This window comes from Nanorana parkeri, unplaced genomic scaffold (assembly GCF_000935625.1).
Source record: "Nanorana parkeri isolate BGI_ZX_2015 unplaced genomic scaffold, ASM93562v1 scaffold224, whole genome shotgun sequence".
Lineage (NCBI taxonomy): Eukaryota > Metazoa > Chordata > Amphibia > Anura > Dicroglossidae > Nanorana > Nanorana parkeri.
The window spans coordinates 410,929-432,843 of NW_017306492.1; the positions used below are offsets into that span (position 1 = coordinate 410,929).

The 21,915-nt window shown below is 44.4% G+C and overlaps 1 protein-coding gene across 3 annotated transcripts in view; it reads left to right on the forward strand.

Moving 5' to 3' along the window:
* ITPR2 (inositol 1,4,5-trisphosphate receptor type 2) overlaps window positions 1-21,915 on the forward strand; it is a 263,467-nt gene that overhangs the window by 34,960 nt on the left and 206,592 nt on the right. For all 3 annotated transcript variants that reach the window (XM_018556081.1, XM_018556080.1, XM_018556082.1), the window contains exon 2: window positions 14,647-14,717. In XM_018556081.1, the coding sequence (XP_018411583.1) occupies window positions 14,647-14,717 (71 nt within the window). The remainder of the gene's footprint in view (window positions 1-14,646; window positions 14,718-21,915) is intronic.

Below are 21,915 nucleotides of genomic sequence, written 5' to 3' on the forward strand. Positions count from 1 at the left end.
AAAGTTCATTTATTTCACTAATGCAACTTAAAAGGTGAAACTAATATATGAGATAGACTCATTACATGCAAAGCAAGATAGTTCAAGCCGTGATTTGTCATAATTGTGATGATTATGGCTTACAGCTCATGAAAACCCCAAGAACCCCAAATCCACAATCTCAAAAAAGTAGATTATTACATGCAATCAATAAAACAAGGATTGTACATAGAACAATATCGGACCTCTGAAAAGTACAAGCATGCATATGTACTCAGTACTTGGTTTGGGCCCCTTTTGCAGCACTTACTGCAATTACTTTTGCACGATATTCTAATTATTCGAGTTTCACCTGTATACTAACATGAATGTATTAAATGATCTGTATGTAGCCCTGTACTATGGATCATTTAACCCATTCATGTTAGCAGAGGATCATTGTAAATGTATTGTTGCAGGCACTCTATATGTACATGTACTATATACTACATATAGAATGCACTGAACAATAGATTTACAATTATCCTCTGCTAATATGAAAGGGTTAAATGATCCGTAGTACATGATATGTAGCCCTGTACCCCCTTTTCCACTTACAGAGCTAGGTTATTTTTCTTTTAAATAAATATTCATGTAATTTTATTGGTATCTATCTACCAGTAGCTGCCTCATTTCCCACCCTCGGCTTATATTCGAGTCAATACTTTTTCCCAGTTTTTTGTGGTAAAATTAGGTACCTCGGCTTATATTCGGGACGGCTTATACTCGAGTATATACGGTAAAAAATCCCTATAAATCAGGACAAACAAAATTTTTTTTATTAAGAATTATTTTCTGTTAGCTACAGTAATTATGTTCACATTATTATTGCCAAAGTGTGAAAAATGTGAGTTTTGTTTCCATTTTTTTTGCATTTCATATATATAAAAAAGAAATGATATGCATATGTCACATCAAATTAAAGCCCATTTTGTCCTTAAAAACGGTATATGTGTATTTGTGCTGCATGAGGAAGATGGAAATTTTGTTTAAACAAACACATAGCAAAAATGGCAAAATTGCTCTAGTCCCCAGAAGTGAAAACATTTTCTGAAGCGGTGTCACTAAGCGCTTAAACTTCACTTGCATTGGCATAGTACGTTCACACTTGCGTTGAGTCACATCCAATGCACGCATTTCGGTGTGAATGCACTCTTAATATCAGTGATCTTTAGCAGTCTCATGTAACATGTCCCCAGACTCTGACTATCTCCTATTGCATGACTCCAATGTACGAGCACTCCAGTAACACAATCTCTTTTGTAAGTCTGCAGACTATGTCTTCTGTAGAATTACATATAATATATAGACGTTAGAGTTCAACACAGATCTGAAAATCTTAATGTTAATAAATCCCGAGGACCAGATCACCTCCTACACCCATGGGTACTTAAAGAGCTAAGCTATGTTATAGCAAGACTTATTTTTAAGGACTCGTTTCTGACTGGGGAGTACCAACTGAGAACTGAGTACCAACTGATTGGCGTAAGGCAACCGTTGTACCAATATTAAAAGAAGGTTACAATGTCTACCTGGGAATTATGGACCTGACAGTCTGACAGTCTGACAGTCTGACATAATGTGCAAATTATTTGAGGGAATGATAAGGGATCATATTCAAAAATTTGCCTATGGTAATAATATCATAAGTGACAACCAGCATGGATTCATGAAAGACTGTTCTTGTCAAAGCAGCCTATTAGAGTTGGTGAGTGGCAACCTAGATGGAAGAAAGCCAGCGGATGTAGTGTACCTAGATCAGGGGTGCCCACAATTTTTTGTGTTAAGATCTACTTTTCAAATGGCTGTCTCTCCTGGCTGTCTCTCTTGGCTGTCTCTCTTGGCTGTCTCTCCTGGCTGTCATTCCTTGCTATCTCTCCTGGCTGTCTCTCCTTGCTCTCTCTCCTGTCTGTCTCTCCCCGCTCTCTCTCCTGGCTCACCTTGCTGTATTTCTCAACAGGCTGCGTAAACTAATATTCTTTGATGTAATACATAACACTTCAACCACCAGTATCCACCAGAAAGGTGTCAGGGAGCTTGGCTCAGCAGACTCGAGCTAATAGGTAATCATGTGTGCACAGCTAAATAAATATACCAAAATGGAATAAAGTGGCCACCATTCATACCCTTTGTGATCTACCAGCATCAGCTTTGAGAGCTACTGGTAGATCACGATCTACCTAATGGGCACCCCTGACCTAGATGTTGCAAAATCATTAGATACAGTACCACATAAATGCTTCATATACAAGCTCCAATCTATGGGTGTGTACACGGATAGAGAACCAGCTATAGGAATGTGTCTGGAGATTTTTGATAAATGGTTCATTTTCTAGTTTTGGTTAGGAGCGGCATGCCCCCAGGTTCTGTCTTAGGGCCAATGCTGTTCAACCTGTTTATTAATGATTTTGTGGTTGGTATTAATAGCCATGTATCAGTGTTTGCTGACAATAAGAAAAATGTGGAGGGTAATGAACTCGACAAAAGACATTGTAATATGACAGGAAGACCTGGATAATATAGGGGAGTGGACAAACTACATGGCAGGTGAGGTTTAATATTGAAAAATGGTAAGTTATGCATTTTGGTGTTAAAAATATGCATGCAAGCTGCTCAATAATGGGAGCTCAGCCGGGGGAATCAGACGTGGAAACAGACTTGGGGGTCATAGCTGACAGCAGACTTAGTAACAACATGCGATGCCAGGCTGCAGTAAGTAAGGCAAGCAGGGTATTATCATGTATCAAAAAAGGGAATGTACTGTAAAGACAAACCCCTAATTCTGCCCCTTTACCAGGTGCTGGTTCGGCCTCATCTTAAGTACGCGTTTCAATTTTGGTCACCAATGCAGTGATAGGATGTCCTTCAGCTGAAGAGGGTTCAGAGAAGGGCAGTGAAACTAATAAATCGGTTGGAGGACCAAAGCTATGAGGAAACTTGTTCACTTTGGAAAAGAGATTAGGAAGGGACTTGATAATAATCTTCAGATTGTTCAATGGTGATGGTAAAATCAGTAATTAATTGTTCACTCAAGAGGACAAGCGGCCATTCTCACTCAAGAAGACAAGAGGCTAGGTTTATTCTGGAACTGCGAAGGGGATTCTTTAGTGTAAGAGCAGTAAAAATGTGGAACTCCTTTCCCAAAGCTGATATCAGCCATCTGGTTGCATGTTACCTGACGGTGAGGGGGAGGCCCTGGTGGTGCATGCTACCTCTGGCTGAGGCCCTGGCTGGCATCCCGTCCAGTTTACTAGCAACACTGGCTGCCCGGAGCTGGCTGGAAGGCCAGCCAGAGCGTCCCGCTCGGCTCCTGGCAACCAGTGACATCAGTGAGCTGGGCAGGAAGCCAGTCAGACCATCACAGAGCTTTTAGCAACCTAGGATGCTCTGGCCAGAAAGGGGATGGCGGGTACACCTGCCAGGGAAATGGGCTGATTATCGCGCTCTTGGCTGTCTGTCCTTGCTCTCTCTCCTGGCTGTCATTCCTTGCTATCTCTCCTGGCTGTCTCTCCTTGCTCTCTCTCCTGTCTGTCTCTCCCCGCTCTCTCTCCTGGCTCACCTTGCTGTATTTCTCAACAGGCTGCGTAAACTAATATTCTTTGATGTAATACATAACACTTCAACCACCAGTATCCACCAGAAAGGTGTCAGGGAGCTTGGCTCAGCAGACTCGAGCTAATAGGTAATCATGTGTGCACAGCTAAATAAATATACCAAAATGGAATAAAGTGGCCACCATTCATACCCTTTGTGATCTACCAGCATCAGCTTTGAGAGCTACTGGTAGATCACGATCTACCTAATGGGCACCCCTGACCTAGATGTTGCAAAATCATTAGATACAGTACCACATAAATGCTTCATATACAAGCTCCAATCTATGGGTGTGTACACGGATAGAGAACCAGCTATAGGAATGTGTCTGGAGATTTTTGATAAATGGTTCATTTTCTAGTTTTGGTTAGGAGCGGCATGCCCCCAGGTTCTGTCTTAGGGCCAATGCTGTTCAACCTGTTTATTAATGATTTTGTGGTTGGTATTAATAGCCATGTATCAGTGTTTGCTGACAATAAGAAAAATGTGGAGGGTAATGAACTCGACAAAAGACATTGTAATATGACAGGAAGACCTGGATAATATAGGGGAGTGGACAAACTACATGGCAGGTGAGGTTTAATATTGAAAAATGGTAAGTTATGCATTTTGGTGTTAAAAATATGCATGCAAGCTGCTCAATAATGGGAGCTCAGCCGGGGGAATCAGACGTGGAAACAGACTTGGGGGTCATAGCTGACAGCAGACTTAGTAACAACATGCGATGCCAGGCTGCAGTAAGTAAGGCAAGCAGGGTATTATCATGTATCAAAAAAGGGAATGTACTGTAAAGACAAACCCCTAATTCTGCCCCTTTACCAGGTGCTGGTTCGGCCTCATCTTAAGTACGCGTTTCAATTTTGGTCACCAATGCAGTGATAGGATGTCCTTCAGCTGAAGAGGGTTCAGAGAAGGGCAGTGAAACTAATAAATCGGTTGGAGGACCAAAGCTATGAGGAAACTTGTTCACTTTGGAAAAGAGATTAGGAAGGGACTTGATAATAATCTTCAGATTGTTCAATGGTGATGGTAAAATCAGTAATTAATTGTTCACTCAAGAGGACAAGCGGCCATTCTCACTCAAGAAGACAAGAGGCTAGGTTTATTCTGGAACTGCGAAGGGGATTCTTTAGTGTAAGAGCAGTAAAAATGTGGAACTCCTTTCCCAAAGCTGATATCAGCCATCTGGTTGCATGTTACCTGACGGTGAGGGGGAGGCCCTGGTGGTGCATGCTACCTCTGGCTGAGGCCCTGGCTGGCATCCCGTCCAGTTTACTAGCAACACTGGCTGCCCGGAGCTGGCTGGAAGGCCAGCCAGAGCGTCCCGCTCGGCTCCTGGCAACCAGTGACATCAGTGAGCTGGGCAGGAAGCCAGTCAGACCATCACAGAGCTTTTAGCAACCTAGGATGCTCTGGCCAGAAAGGGGATGGCGGGTACACCTGCCAGGGAAATGGGCTGATTTGGATAGATCTGTGTACAGTGGTACCTCGGTTCACAAACTTAATTTGTTCCACTTTTCTGGTCGCGAACCAAATCAAACTGTGATCAGACCGCGATCTCGGCTAGGGGAAGCCACGACCAAGTGTCAGAGCAGGGAAGATGGCTGCGGTTGTGTTCGTCACCCGATGCGGAGTTCGCAAACGGAAGCAACATTGTGCCGAACTTCCTGTTCGCGAACCGAATTGTTCGCAAACAGAAGCATTCGTGAACCGAGGTACCACTGTACTTTGAAGGGTACTACGGAGTTTGCCTGCCCCATGTAAAGAAAATATAAGGAAGGTGTAGTATGTTTTGCACAGCAATATAGTAACATTCTTACTATATGCGAGCAATGTTTGAATGTAAAAAAAAACCAAAAAGCTGTCCTTCTAGGAAGGCATTCTGATATCACACTCCACGCCAATATCTCTTCGTTGCATAACTTGCGAAAGTTCTCAGCAAGTAAACAAAGCCTGTCCTTGTTGAGTGAATTTTTATCTAAACAAACAGCGTAAAACCTCAAGCCACCATGTAACAACATCAACACACTCCAATGCAAACACATCAAAGTCACATCTCCACGCAACTTCACTTGCTACCGTGTTCCTGTATCCACCAATCACAGCTCTCCATTGTTAGAGCGGAACCTTTTTTCTCTCTACTTTTGGATAGAGTGGGAAAGGTTTAGAACAATTAAATTTTTTGTTGTTGTTAATTTCTGTTTGTGTCCCTTTTAGGGAGATTTCTTGTCCCGTTGACCTGACAAGATGCATCCAGCAGGGGCACAGACAGTGATAAAAAACCTTCCTTTGCTGCATCTGTTAAGCCTGGCATAGCGTGCCCCTTTTTAAACCATTCCAAGCACATAATTGAAGATCCATCTGGTATCTGCTTATCTGAGTCCATTTAAGTACAAAATTCCAGAGCCCTGATGAAGGGGGAGTTTGCATGCCCCTGAAATGCGTAGGCTTTCTATCAAAATTGAATTAATTATGTAATTAAAACCTCTTGACTTTTGAAGATTTATTTGGTGCTTTCATTAGACTGTTAATACAATAATAGAAACCTGACAGATGTTCAAACCCTTCCACACTAAAACTATTCAGAAATTCTGGCTTGCACTTTAACAAAAATGGTACCTGAAGTTCCCTGCAAGAAAAGAGCCATTGGGCGCATTTCTCTTGTGGCCTTTATCTCCCATGTTCCCTCTTTTCCAACACTGTAGCCTCCGATATTCTGTTTGGCATTCAACACTTCCAGGAGTATTGGATGCTTGTGTCCCCTGCCACATGCTGTGGCTCTGTTCTCTAACCCGTATGCCACTGCTGAGTCCTGTTGTGATATAGGGGCCGGAGGAAGGAACCACAACGTGCTGTGGGGAGCACAGGCACCTGACGCTTCCGGATGTGTATAATGCCAAAAAGTCTTGCTGCAGCACTAAAAGAGATCAAAGGTAGGCGTTGCGGCCACCAGAGAGGTTATGGCTCTTCTCTTGCAGAGAACTTCGGGTGACAGGGTCTCTTTAAGGTAGCTGTAGGCAAGGGAAGGGCTGTTTGTTAAAGGGCCATCGCACATAACTGTATTGAAGTTTAAATGAATAGACTGTTATTGCAGTACTTCATGTATGGTAGATGTTATGAGGTGTCAACCTGCACGAGCTGGCAGTCCCCCAATCCGGCTGTTTTCATGGCACAGCCAAGCGTACAAGTTTTTTGATGCTAAAGCTTTCTATAGACGTGGAAAGCTTTAGGTCACATGATCCCGAACCAATGAGCCATGACATCTGCTGATTACAGCTGCTTGGTAAGTATATGTTATCGTGGTAAATGACGGTTTAACGTAAACCTGTACTTAGACCACTAAAGGGTCTGTCATTGACAACCTCCCTTCTTAGAATAATGATAATTTCCTGTTTGTCTTTTCTTCACTGACCTGGAACAAGCGTGCAGATTGGAAAGTCACACTAAAGTCATGGTTGCTGATTTTTACATTTGTTCCGGGTCAGCGACTTGGAGCTGTGCTGAAGCTTCTTAATGAGCATGACAGCCAGGCAACTAGCATTTCCAGTAGCAGAAGGAAGCATCCATATTTGCTCCGTACAGTTTCCTTTAATAAGCGTGCTGGCTGCCACTTTAAACAAGCCTCTGGCAGGCTTCAGCTGGCATTTGCGAGCATTAAGGCCGTCATTCTGCCAAAAGTTTGTTTTAAAGCGGTTGCCAGCACTGCAATTAAGATCTGTATTCAGCACACAAGGGCTAGAGCAGAAGGAAGGGAGACTTTCAGGATGGATATGAGAGCTACCATTGCCGACTTGTTTTTGTGTAAGCTCCGGGGCTGTTAACCTGATCCTGACTTTATTATTTAGAAAGTACAAGGCCAGAAACAAGCAAGTATACATCAGGTTAAGGGTCTCCTAAACTGCTGCATGTACAAGCACTCTTTTACAAGGACAGGCTCACCTAAACTAAAGACAGTCTGAACAGGTACCAGTCCAGTTATTTTGTGATGCACAAGTCTTATAAAGTAGATAAAAAACGTCCTTAACCTCCCCTGACTGAGCCAAGTCCTCCTTTATTTGTGTCTCACATGCTGACCCTCAGAGACACTGCAGCTCACAGTGGAAGGGTTTTTGTAATAGATTCCTGTCAATCCAGCAAGCAATGGGCGGGACTAAGTGAGGCCAGGTGCTGATTGATAAGCTTCAGGCTGGTGAACCAGGAGAGACAATGCAGCATCCACTGCAACATTGTTTCATCCCACCGTGGTGCTCTGAGGGCCTGTTCACATTATCCAATGCGTTCACCGCATGGTTTCATGCCATGAACGCACTGGATCACATGAACAAAGGGAGGGAGCGTGGTGGCACCATTCATGTCATGCTGTTCATCAGCCGACTCCACCTGCAACTTCTGAGACTGCCAGGGCCAGATTTACTCTCTCTGCTGCCCCAAGACCAGGTTTCTCAATGCACCCCCTCCCCCCATGGAAAATGGCATCCAGCTATCATTGATTGCTGATATTTGTAGTCTTCTATAGCAGGTTGCCATACTCTATTGCTGTATAATCATCAATTATACAGCAATGGAGAATGGCAACTGGCTATAGAGGACAACAGATCCCATCAATCCATGATTACACAGCAATTATACAGGGGTGTGTGTGTGTAGATCAAAAGATCAAACCAGGGCTGCGTTTGGGTCTCACCAGGGATGCATGCAAGTCTCACCAGGGCTGCGTGTGGGTTTCTCCAGGGCTCTAAACTGGCTATTGAGGACTAAAAATACATGGCTGCGTGCGGGTCTCACAAGGGCTCTGTGGGCAGGTGCCAGGCTTTCTAGGGATGAATGGGTGGGATCTGGGCTTGTGCCGGGCTCCAGGGGGGCTGTGCTGGTGTGTGTGGGCTGTCCTGTGCTGGAAAGGAGGAGGAGGAAATGCGCAGCCAGAACAGCAGTATCAAAGACAGCTGCCTGAGGTCCCCAGCAAGCTCAGGACCTCAGGCAGCCATGCCCTCGGTGGCCTTGTGGGAAATCTGGCCCTGGAGACTGCTTGACCAGAAGTGATGTGGTCCAGATTTCTAACGCAGTCCAGAACTCTGATAGAATACTGGCATCTCATTACAGGAAGTAGACGGTGACCCTGGATGATGCTTGAACAAAGATGTCACTGTCCTTCAGAAGGCAGAAGCAGATGAATACATTGTCAATGGTAGTCCTGCGATCTCTCTGAGAGGTAATAAATACCTGGAAGTGTTACACTGACACATTACTTAGCAGGCATGGACATAATATAGAAAAATATATATCTGATGCTAGGTTTACTTTAAAAAAAAACAAAGTGTTTACAGAAGCTGCTTTGAGAGCTCACAGAGTTCAGGCGTGTGTCAAGACCTGGGGCTGTGAGTTAAAGAAATGAATATGTGGTCGCTTCTCCCGGCTAAAGCGACCCATACTGCACTGGAGACACTGACAAAGGAGCAGCTGGAAAAATAGAAAATAGTTTTTTTTCTTGCAAATTAGCTAAACTTCTATAAGCAGAAAAAAGGCAATAATTCCTTCCATCAGTATCAATAAATAAACAGCCACATCGGCACCTAGAAAGTGTTGTAAGTCATTTTCTGTGCACGGACTATGGGCGCCTCGATTCCTCTCTTTTCTTTCAGATACTTGACATGCGAGTGTAGTTGTCAAGGGGATGCGACTCGTATTCCAGCCCTAGCTTAATTCAGGCAAAATTAATTATGAACTTTTTTTCCCCTCCTTCCTTCCTGAAGCCAAACGTGCCAATTCTGCGCGGACAACAGTGTCCTTCACACAAGAGTTCTGACTGCGTCCAGGCCACGCCCAGCGACTGCGACGTACACGCTTCCCAGCCAAGGCTTTGCTCAGGCTGCAGGCTCGCCATTCTGAGCAAGAGACAGAAAAACATGCGACTTCTTCTTATTAAAACTACATAGCTGTAACCGTCTATTCTCATAGCTTAAAAATGAATGCCGTGCTTTATTTTAGAGGCGTCTTTGTGCCAAATTTCATGCGTTATAAGATAGATAATGGAGAGTTTTTGAATATTCACATTTATTTGGATGCTGGGTCTGGCTCTAAAGGTGGCCATACACTTTACAACCCTTGCAAGACTTTTGTCTTGCGAGGGTTGTAAAGTACTTAAAAAAACGTATGATCTGCCCATCTTGGACAGGCAGATCGTACTTGCGATCATCGTAAGCCCGCCCCCCTGAGGGGCGGGCTTGCGATGACTGCAATGAGGGGCGGGCTTCCGATGACTGCAGACGGGCAGTGTGCGCGTGCGCACACCGGCCCGTTCAGCAGTTGTCGAACAAGCAGGCCACTAACTCGCCGAGAATCGTACGATTCCCGGCGGGTTTTCCAGCCTGCTTGTTCGAGGTAAGATGTCCGACCTTACAGTAGAAATGGTCGCACGCCTTCCATACACTGCATGATTATCGTACGATCTCGGGATTTCCCGCGTATGGGCACCTTTAGGTTTAGTTGCATACATTAAAGCAGAACTGCGGGCAAATCAAATCTTAACCCTTGCAGTTGGGCTACCCCCGCACTGCAAGGGTTAATGCTCGTTTTGTCTTGGGCAGTGGTTCTCAACCCTTCTAGGGCCGGGACCCTTTGGTAACATTTGCCAAGTTGTGGTGACCCCCAACGGTAAATTTTAGGGATGACGCGGCTGCTGCAGTGACATCTGGCGGCGTGGCAGGAGAACTGACACTGCTGCGCTAGGAGAGGGCTAAGGAGGACTTTCACCTAGCACAGCAGAAATCCTGGCTTGCTCTTAGCCCCCTTTCACACCTGCACGTTTTGCGTGCGAATTAGGCTCTCAAACTTTCTTCAATACTGAATTTAGATCAAACAAATATACATTGTTCAGCTAAGTATTTCTTTACATTTTTGCCTAAGCACTTACTGTCATCATGTTTCCAAATAGCTCCAACTCTCTCAGCTCAGCTTCCCTGAACTTCCTGTCCAGTACAAGATCACACGTGACAGAGCAGTCTCCAGCAGCTGAAAGGGGGGTAGGGAAATAGCTTGCCTTGCTTTGCTGTGCCTGTTTGTGGAGACACACACTGCTTACTAGCACAAACAATGGTGTCTCCTTAGGACCCTGCAAGGGAAAGGAGCCACCCTAAAACAGGATATTAGGGCCAGTGCTCAGGGAACCAGCTGATTCTGTAGGAAGCTAAATCTTCAAGGAGCAGCATCCATTGTAAGTGATTTCATTAGCATGTGAAAAAGCTTAAAAACCTTTTGACTTTATTATGACTAACAAAATAAAGGGAGACATAACATTTACAATACAGTTCAATACAAGAGGGTTAGAAAGGTGCTGCTCCTGAGAGCTTACAATCTAAGGGCTCTGTCACACCATCAGGAGTGCGTTCCAGTGCGTTAAGCCTCTGGAACGCAACCTGGCTGGCTCAGTTTTTTGGGGGGCGGGAGGGGGTGTGGAGGTGCATTGAACTCAATGGCACCACAGCCACTCCCCTCCCTGCCCGCGGTGCGATCGCCGGCACCCGAACGCGTGGCACATTAGTGACTGCGTTCCGGTCCAGTGCGATCTGCAAAAAATGCTGCAAACGCTATTTTTTGCAGATCGCACTGGACCGGAAGGCAGTCACTAATGTGCCACGCGTTCGGGTGCCGGCGATTGCACCGCGGGTCGGGACGTGGCTGCGGTGCCATTGAGTTCAATGCACCGCCACGCCCCCTCCTGCCCCCCAAAAAACAGCCTGCCGGGTTGTGTTCTAGTGCGTTCCAGAGGCTGAACGCACTGGAACGCATTCTTGATGGTGTGACTGGGCCCTAAAGGGAGGGGTGTGTGATACCAAGGTAATGACTGTGAGGGATGAGCTGATGCAGAAAGTAATAGTTGTTTTTAGGCTAGGCAAGTTAGGCTTTATGGATTGCCTAAAGGCGGACAGAGCAGGGACAGCTGAACATATTAGGGTAGGGAGTTCCAGGGGATGGGAAAGGCCCTGGAGAAATAGTGTGAATGGGCCACTACCCTCTCCATTAAAGGAGAACTATGGGGTCAGGGCTTTTCCCCATAGTTCTCCTTAGGGTAACGGGAGGACACAAACTAGCGTCCTCCTGTCACCCTAAGCTCAGTATACCGCAAGCTACAGCTCGCGGTATACTGAGACACCGCAGCCGGAGCGGATCCCGACAATTATGTCCGGATCCGCCCAGCTGCGTGAGTGACAGCTGGCTCTGCCTATCTAGAGGCAGAGCCAGCTGTACCCGCCCCCTCCCCCTTCCGTTCCGCCAGTCAGTGCGGCAGATCGGAGCGGGGAGAGGGGAATCCAGCCCCTCCCCCTGTCACGGTAGAGAGCCGTGACAGGATCGAGAGGTGAGCGAACCCGGTATGTGTTCACTCACCTCCCGATCTACTGAGCCGACCTGTGACAGTCTCATTGTCACAGGTCGGCTAGAACTATGAGGTGAGTGAAAAGCACTCACCTCATAGTTCTCCTTTAATGCTTTTTATAAATTAAGATGTTTTCCATCTCCTTTATGTAAACCAATAGATAATCGGTCAGACAATTTAATTCTGTGGACAAGTCTCAGTTTTATGGGGTCTGTGACATTAAATGTTTTGGCTAAATTGTATCCAAACCCAAAAACAGAAATGTAAGTTTTCTTTTATCAGGCTTTTTTCCCTTTATATTCACCCAGTGAACCTGGCACTAGCATACTTCCTGTCCTAGGGTGACAATGCTCATCCACTGTACTGCATTTATAGAGAAGCAGAGTAGTCACCCTAGGACAGAAAGTGTTAGGACTACAAAACCTCATCCTCTTCTCACCTTCATTACATAATGTAGTCCAGAAAAAGAGAACTTGGACAGAAATGACAACTCTGCTTGGCATTTCAGTGCAGCATTGTCCGCTCACTACGGAAAGTTAACAACTCTCTGGATTTCTGGCAGAACAAGTATTTTCTGTATTTGCAGCATTTGTAAAACATAAAGCATGGGAACTATGCATGTGTTGCAGAGATGTGCTATTTTTATATTGCTCAGACACATACTTTAACATGTGCAATAACAGTGGCTACTGATAACCTGTCGTAAAGCTGATACTTGAACTGATTACTAGACATGTGTTTGCTGTGTGAGACAAGAAAGCATAGGCAGGCAACTACTAATGATGCATAAAGCCCTTTTCCAGTTTTCCACCCTTGTAAATGATTAGCATTTATTGTGGTCATGTAGAGGTGCAGTGATGATGTATATGTGTGTACATTTTCATGACTCACATTGCTGGCATTCTTAGTTTTTTTTATGGACCTACAAATTGAAAATTCTCCTCAGGAAACTCAGTGTGACACTGCGGTTGAATTGTATTCTAAAGCCTTGGTTCTCAACTGGTGGGTCGTGACCCAAAAGTGGGCCGCGACCCCGTGTTCAGTGGGTCACCGCATGCCTTCCACTTTTCTAGTTGAGAGGCTCCTGTGCCTCCCCCTAGCACAGGATTGCCAGTTCTCACACAAAGCAAACTTTAAAAATATGCTGCATGTTGCCGAGTGTCAGCTTGAGCTGGGATGGGTCTATGGCCACGAGGGAGCTCCATCCAAACGTGCATTGCTTACAGCTCCCTCACGTGTCCTATAGAGGTGCCTGGACAGGAGTGACATCACATTCTGGGTCCCGACACCTCTAAAGGGCGCGCAAGGGAGCTGTACAAGCATTGCACATATGGATGGAGCTCTGTCACAGCACAGCAGCCCACACTGGACCTCAGGCTGAGGATCCACTCCAGTTCTCGTAAGGTAAGGAGACTGGGTGGATCTTAAAAAGAAAGAAAACATTTTTGGAGTGTGTATGTGTGTGTGAGACTGTGTCTGTGGTTGTGTATGTATGTCATTGTTTTTGATGGCCCATTCACACTAGTACAGCATGTTAATTACATAGTACCGTGTGATTACTGCACTGTACCACACAATCGCACCTACTGTGCACTCTTGTATGGGAGGTGTGTTGCATTGCAATTCATTTGAATGGTACCCCAAACGCACCTCTCACCCACGGTTCGTATGCCTGCACTGGTACGTGCGGTACCCTAATGCCGTGCGTTCCATTGCAGTGCGACTTGGGTCCCGACTTAATGACCAAGCCCAAATGTGGGTCCCGAGGTTACACAGGTTGAGAACCACTGTTCTAAAGTAGCTGACCCCCTCCCTGTGAGTCATTGTAACAATATCACTGCACACCATCTCTGCCTTTGTAGGTCACGGTACACTGTCCAGGGGGTGTTGCCACTATGAATATTAATGGATAGGGGGTGAGAAGGCTCAGAGAGAGAGAATTTTATTTTACACAGACTGCTTGTAAAGCACAGAGGCGGCCATTTCATAAAGAGCCATATGGAGATGAAGAGGACATAAAAAGTAAGTTTCTGTGTTCATATACAGCAACTGCATATGCCTGCTTCATGTGGACTCGGTATACATTGCTGGCATATGTTTAAAAAAAAAAAACCTCTGCAAAGGTAGAAATGGGTTTTAAAGGGAATCTGTTCTAAAAGACATATAAATGCTGCACATCCTGGCCTCTCTTTTTGAAAAAGCTAGTTGCTTGTATGTCAAATATATCAAATAGCTTCCCCTATTTCAGAATCCTTGACCCAGAACAGGAATGCAGATCAGTATACTAACCTCAATGGCTGCATGTTTGTTTTGAGTTAAAACTCACTTACTGGGTTGACTGGTTTATAGTGTCTAAGGTCCTTCAATCTAACGGCAATGTCTAGAGGCAATGTCATTGGCTGAGGAGACAAAAATAAGTATTTACACTAATTGTTTGTGGGCAATGCGTGTCATGCTTCTTTGGTTTGTTCAGCACTGAACCATTCTAATGACACAGCCTATGAAGTGCATCTGCGGGATTTTGTATATTTTTAGTAATCCTGCAATGTGTCATTGTTGATTCTGCTAATATTAGCCAGTTTTGAACCTTTGCTTTGTCAATATTTGATCCTCTGATGTTCAGAACTCATATTGAAGATGCTTTTCTCTTTTTTTGTCTGTAGGTTGGTGGATGATAGATGTGTGGTTAACCCAGAGGCTGGAGACCTGGCCAATCCACCCAAAAAATTCAGAGGTAAGGATTCTGTTCATGGCGATTGCTCTCTTTCCTAAGCTCAACGACCTTGTAAGGTTGAGTTGCTTGTTCAGACTTGTTGACCCCTTTTGTGACCAACAGTTAGGAAGTATCTGTAAAAAATAAGTCAAAACAACTGGAATGGCTGTATTTTTCTTGAAGATGTTTCAGTGGTCATCCAACCAGCTTTCTCAGTTCAGAATGACTTGTACAAACATTCTCTGGGAAGAAATATGATGAATGTTGCTCCAATCCACATAATCTGTTAATCGCAACCAGCATGGGCTCAGAGACCTCATGGAGGTAAGGATGTTGATTGCATTTGCATAATTGAAGCTAGGAGGTGTTAAAACAGCGTTGTAGGTGGCAGACAATAGATGTCTCACCCCTCCCCCCCCCCACCTCTATTCAAGCTTGGCTTCTCAATTTTTACATAAATGGCCTCTTTTACGCCTCTTTTAAACCATTCCCCCTCCCTGTCTAGGATGCGTACTTGACTGTCTTCAAAGGAGTGACCTTTTTCCTTTAGGTGTATGTACACAGCTGAATCCTGACCAGAGGGTTTTGCTCTTCTATGCTGTGCCATACACTGGTGTAGCTGCTGTTTTGTTTCACCAACATACAATTCTGAGCACTCCTCACTGCACTGGACTGCATACACAATGTTGTTCATCTTGCGTTTTGGTGTGGGGTCTTTTGGGTGAACCAGTTGTTGCCTCAGTGTATTGCTGGGTTTAAAGCAGACAGGGATGTGATGTTTTTAAAAACCCTTCAGAGTTTCTCAGACACCCCAGCTACATATGGGATGACCAAATTCTTCCATTCTTCATGCTTTTCACTCTCACTGGTACTCTTGGCATTCTTTCCTCTTCTTTCTGTTTTGACAAAAGCCCAGTCTGGATACCTGCAAGTTTGAAGGCCCCCTCCCCCTGAGGTGTTTAAATTCCTTCGTTTTGGCCTCTGTTCTGGTGAGAAGTTTCTCTGCCCAGTGGTGTAGAGTCCTGATGACTCCCAGTTTGTGATCTAAAGCTGGTGGGATCAAATAGCAGGTACTGGTCTGTGTGTGTTGGTTTTCGGTAGACCTCTATTTCCAGCCTCCTTCCCTCTTCTACTGTTACAAAGCAGTCCCAGAAACAGTTAGGAAGGTTTCTGTTAATTGGTACCCAGGTAACCCTAAATTCCTATGTCCAAAATTATGGAATCTGAACAGAGTGGCAAGTTAAGAGCCTAGGCTGGCAAAGCTTACTCAGGCCAAGTACGGTACCTGCTGAGCTCGAAGTTGAGACAAAGGATGGCCAATGGCAAGGCAAGAGTCAAGCAAGCTGATCAAAGTTGGGTCAAGAGGTTAAACATAACTAGTTCACTCAGAATAAAGATGATAAAGGTCAGCACATTGGTGATAAAAATCTAAACTCTAAAATAAATACCAGACTGTGAAATCTGAAATGCCCTTTCAAAGATGTATTGACAAAGTTTTGACTTGGGCTGTAAAGCTACCTAGGGCCATGATTTTAGGTGCCAACTGTTGGCAGGGCCGGATTTCTATTTCGCATGCTTGTAGGCACGAATGAAAATCTGTTTAGCCTGAGCTGGTGCCCTTACTTGGTGCGGGACCCGCCGGCTTTCACATATGCAGAGAAAGACCTGGGCGCCATGTAAATGCCTGCCCGCATCAGACAGCCATTTTCCAAGGCAGCCTTACTCATTGCCGGGGTCCTTCCCTTGCGTTCCTGTACTCCGCTGGTTTTGGAGCAGGAGGGTGCATTTTGTACAGAATGCACCTTACTTGCTATTGCCGGTGTTGTATCTTGACACAACACCGGGAATTAGGCAGAGTAGGTACCCGCATGTCACCCCTCTATGGAGGGCACCTGTAGGCACGTTCCTACTCTGCCTGATGGTAAATCCAGCCCTGACTGTTGGAATCGTTCACTGCACACATGGATTTTCCAGCTTGTTTGCTGGGAAGAGAGTCAGAAGCATAAAAATGCATACCGCTTCTTCCCGTCAGCAGAGTCATAGGAGCCATAGCAGGAGTTCCCAGCTCCATCTAGGACAACTAGATGTTGATGGATGGCCACATTCAGTGGACTAAAAACACACCGGCATTGTTTGTTTACTGTACGGAGGGTTTTAGATTTTTTTCACATATTGCAGCAATGAGTCCTGATAGATTTTTTTTGAGCACTTAACATGAACCTGTTCTTTTGTCCTTTCAGGGCAAAATTATATACTACAAAATTACTCATCCACTCACTTGTTATCTCTCGTCTTGACTATTGCAACTTCCTCCTCATTGGACTTCCACTACACAGGATATCCCCCCTTCAGTCTATCATGAATGCAGCTGCTAGACTCATCCACCTGACCAACCGCTCCGTGTCTGCATCCCCCCTCTGCCAATCCCTCCACTGGCTTCCATCCCCCCACCCCCCTCTGTCAATCCCTCCACTGGCTTCCACTCACACAAAGGATAAAATTCAGAATATTAACAACCACTTACAAAGCCACCCACAACTCCGCCCCCGGCTATATCTCAAACCTGGTCTCAAAGTATCACCCTAACCGTCCGCTCCGCTCTTCCCAAGACCTCCTGCTTTCTAGCTCCCTCGTCAACTCCTCCCATGGTCGCCTCCATGACTTCACTAGAGTCTCACCCATCCACTGGGACTCTTTACCCCAACCTGACCGCCTGTCTCCCACCTTGACCGCCTTTAGGCGTACCCTGAAGACTCACCTCTTCTTCAGGGAAACCTATCCCACCTCAACCTAACTGCTCAACCATCACATTCTCAAACAATTCATCCCCACACAGCTCCCTTCTCATGTATCACTTCCCCCTCCCTTTTAGATTGTAAGCTCTGAGGGGCAGGGCCCTCCTTACCATCTTGTCTTGAGTTGTATTGTGATTGTAATGTCTTCCTTATATTGTAAAGCGCTGCGCAAACTGTTGGCGCTATATAAATCCTGTATTATAATAATAATAATAATAGTTTATTGGACAGAGTGGTGACAACTTGAAATTCTCGCAACTTTTTATTGTATCTTTTCTCTTATAAACCAATCTCACTACTCCTATATGGACCTCAATTTTTGCTGTGAATGAACAACTCCATTTACATAAGTTTTGTTACGCTGAGATGTTTTCTTTTTAGTGTTCTTGCATCTTTCCTGTGTATAAATCTGATACAACGAGAGCTAGTATGGGGTCTTTTTGTTGTTTGCTTATATTTCCAGTCTGTTACCATAACCATAATAACTACTGGAAACCCCCTCCAGAATATTCATACTGTATTCAGTACTCACTTATCAATTCTCATGGAATTCATTGCTCATTATGCTCATTGCTTATATCATATTGTGTTTTCTTCATTTATTTTATGCCATCTATAATATTATTTTATTATTTCTGCTTTTTACCTAATATCATGTTATGAGTTACTAGTTTACCACTCATCATGTATTCATCTAGATCAGGTGCGCCCACTATTTTTCATCTGGAGATCTACTTTTCAAATGACGAGCTCATTGAGATCTACCAACGAAAAAACACCTGCAATTAGGGGCGGGAGGGGGCGTAGGCTGCGCAGGCTTGTTTGATATACAGTTGATGTCAACTGGTTGATGTCAAATGGCAACTGGTCATTAAAACAGACTTTTGCTGATCACTAAAACTGGTGTGCTGGTGACATCTTTGATACTTGCGAGGGGCCCACAGTGCGATCGCCTGCATTAGTGCCTGTGTTCCAGTCCAGTGCGATCCGCAATCGCGATCGACCTTGTGGGCACCCCTGATCTAGATCAACCAGTGGCCAACGTACTTGTTATAGAGGGCCTCCAGTGGGGCCCTTAACTTCACCAAAGGGTCGCACATAATATTTAACCCCTTCATGACTGAGCTTGTTTTTAGTTTCTGTTCATAATTGACTGACACACTTTTGAAATTTTTGATGTGTGATTCTTCCACGTCAGTAATATACTTTCTTACAAAGTGGACCCACACATATTATATATTGTTTTTTAGATGACAGGTAGGGCTATATATTTATATCACATATGTGTGCCTAACGCCTCACTTAGGACAAATAAAATATAAAAAAAAGAGGAAAAACAGTCAATAAAACACTTTCCCCAGTTTTGTAATATTTTTTTTAAAAATAGCACTGCTAAAAAAAAATGCATTAAATACATTCATTTATTTGTCCTTTATTTGGAAAAACCTCACATCCCTAGGATTTTAGACATTTTTCTGTACTTCTCGGCCTAAAACTAAAACCGAATATTTTAATCTTTTTTTCTCTAAAAGCTAAAAGTGGTCACTTGGCATACAATGTCACTGTCACTTAGGCCTCATTCACACCCAACGCAAGAGCAAAATTGTATATTGCGTATATACGTGTACATGCGCGTATGTACGTGCTTATATGCGCGTATGTGCGTATATGCGTGCACTATATGCAATCCCAGAATGCATCATTCGCAATAGAAATCCTAATGAACTGTACGCGTGTATGTGCGTATATGCGCGCAAACACGCGTATATGCGCGTACGCGCGTAAAATACGCAGAAATACGCTGCCCGGACACATCTCGGTTCCATTCTGATATTTTTTATTTTTACACTTTTGACTATTTTTTAAAACATTTTTATGTTATTTATTTAATTATATCAAGCGGTCATTGTGAATTAATCTCACTATTAGTGCTTGATAAGATGTCACTGAGGCCTTGTTCACACCAAGCGCGTTCCAGGAGCAGAGCAGATCTGTTACAGACCGGATCAAAATTGCGTCCAATGTAGTCCAATGGTATTTTGGGCTCTACTTCACACCGCAGAGCATGTAAAAAAACTGCAGCAAGCCCTATTTTACCTGCTCTGGAACGCACTGAAAGCCCATTTTTTTTACCAAAAACGGCCTGGAACGCATCAAAAACGCGGCACAGCCCACTGCACTGCGTGTGCAGAAACTCATGCAGATCTGGTCTGCATTTGGTGTGAACAAGCCCTAAAGGTTTTCTGATCGTTCCAACAACCATCAGAAAACGGCAACATTGTTTTCAGCAATAAAAACATGTAGCTAAATGTTTCTATTGCGGAAAGTTTAGAAGAAAAAAAAAAGCCGGTATCCATCGGGATTTCCCGATCTATACTGGCTGTCAGTGAGAGCTAGAGCTGAAAAATGCGGCCCTGCTCTCACTGGCAGACACCCGATTCCTGAAAGGGAAACTTACAGTCATTATGTCTAAGCAGCTCTAACTCTCTCGGCTCGGCATCCCTGAACTTCATGTCCATTACAAGATCACAAGGGAGAGAGCAGACTCCAGCAGCCGTCCATCTACTAGCTTGGAAAAGGGAGGAGAGGGGAGCAGGGCAGAGGAGAGTGTCTCACCTAGCTGTGCCTGTATATTTATGGAGACACACATAGCTTACTAGCAGACACAAGGGTGGCTCCTTGGAAAAACAAAAACTTCCACTATAAGTAATCTAATCAGCATTTGAAATGGCTGAGAAAACTTTTGACTTTAATATCACTTTCATTCTTACATTTGTGCTCCCTACAGCCCTCTTAAAAAGTACTTGTGCCACATTTGATATTTTTCTCAGCAAGAGCCAAGAGAAAATAACATTTAAAATGAGAAAAGGGATATACAGCACAAAAAAAGGTTGAATGTAAAATAAATAAATCAAACCATTAACTACTAGAAGCTGCTTGAAAGAATATTTCCCCTTTACTTGCTTGAGTAAGCACCAAAACACAGACTACTGGCTGCAGGGGCCCGGAGCTCTGTACAATAAGTGTCAAAGGGCCACAGGTTGGGCGCCAGGGCTCTAGATTTATGTTCCTCTATTGTTATATAGTAGTTTATTTTGAAGATATTTTTTTAATGAGTGTATACTGTTCTGTGTTTTTGAACCATAGGACTAATATCTTTATCCTCACATACAACTAGAATCATGTTCGTATGTCTGTGAAGGTTCTCATTCATCCAGGTCATGGGATGTCTGTAAAAAATAAGTCAAGGCATCTGGACTTGCTGTATTTTTCTTGAAGACGTTTCACTGGTCATCCAACCAGCTTTCTCAATTCAGAATGACTTGTACAAAAATTCTCTTGGCAGATTGCGCATTTGATTTGGCAAGCAGATTGCGATACATTTATGTACATGAGCAAATGCGCATAAAACGGAGAGAAGCCGCATTTTTCAGTTTTTCCATTGAAGTCTGTGGGGCCAAGAAGCGCTTAATCTGCCAAGAAGAAGCTTGTGCTTTTTCCAGCGGTGGGTGTTTTGCTGCAAGCGACAAAATGCTCAGATGTGAACGTGGCCATAGAAATTAAAGGGATTCTGTTTTGAACGTTTTTTTTTTAGGGCAGAAAAAGTGCTACAAAACGCTAAGTATGAACAGAGCCAAAGATCCTAAGGCTGGGTTCACACCTGAACGTTTTTTTTGAGCTAGTTTTTTTTTTGCGTTTTTTTCCCCTTTTATTTTCTCTATTTAAAAAAAAAAAATAATTTTTACTTTCACTCTTAAACTTCCCGCCGGCTCCGCCCCCCTGCGACGCAGCCGCTCGCAAGGGACGGAACCCGGAAGTCGGCAGCCGCCGAAGACACAGCGGGGATCGCAGACAAGGTAAGACCTGTAGGCTGTATTCCCGAGTGTGTGGCTCGGGGTTATCACTTTGTTAACCCCTATCCACACTCTGGAATACCAATGGAAGCGTGCGGCAAAACGCCCCAAAGAAGCTCCTGCACTTCTTTGGGTGTAGGGCGTTTTGCAGCGCATTCCTACGCGCTGTAAAACGCCCAGGTGGGAACCATGCCCATGGGCAATCATTGGTTTTCACATGTTGAGCGTTTTACAGCGTGTATGAACGCGCTGTAAAACGCTCAGGTGTGAACCAGGCCTAAGATATACTGATACTTTGTGGACAAAGTACATGTTCTCCTAAGAAAAAAAAATTATTTTCAGAAAGTAAATTTAATAGCAGGACTTTGTGTGGAGGAGTTTTCATTGTTTTTAATTGCCATGGAAACGAGAAGAGAAACTCTGACCGCTTTTGTTGGTTTTGAACTTCTAAGAAGTTCACACACACACACCTGTCAGACCTGATATAGGTAGAATGTGGCATAGATCTTATTCCAGCAGCAGCATTACAATAGCCATAGTAGCCCACCATGCTATGGTGCGGAAGGGGGT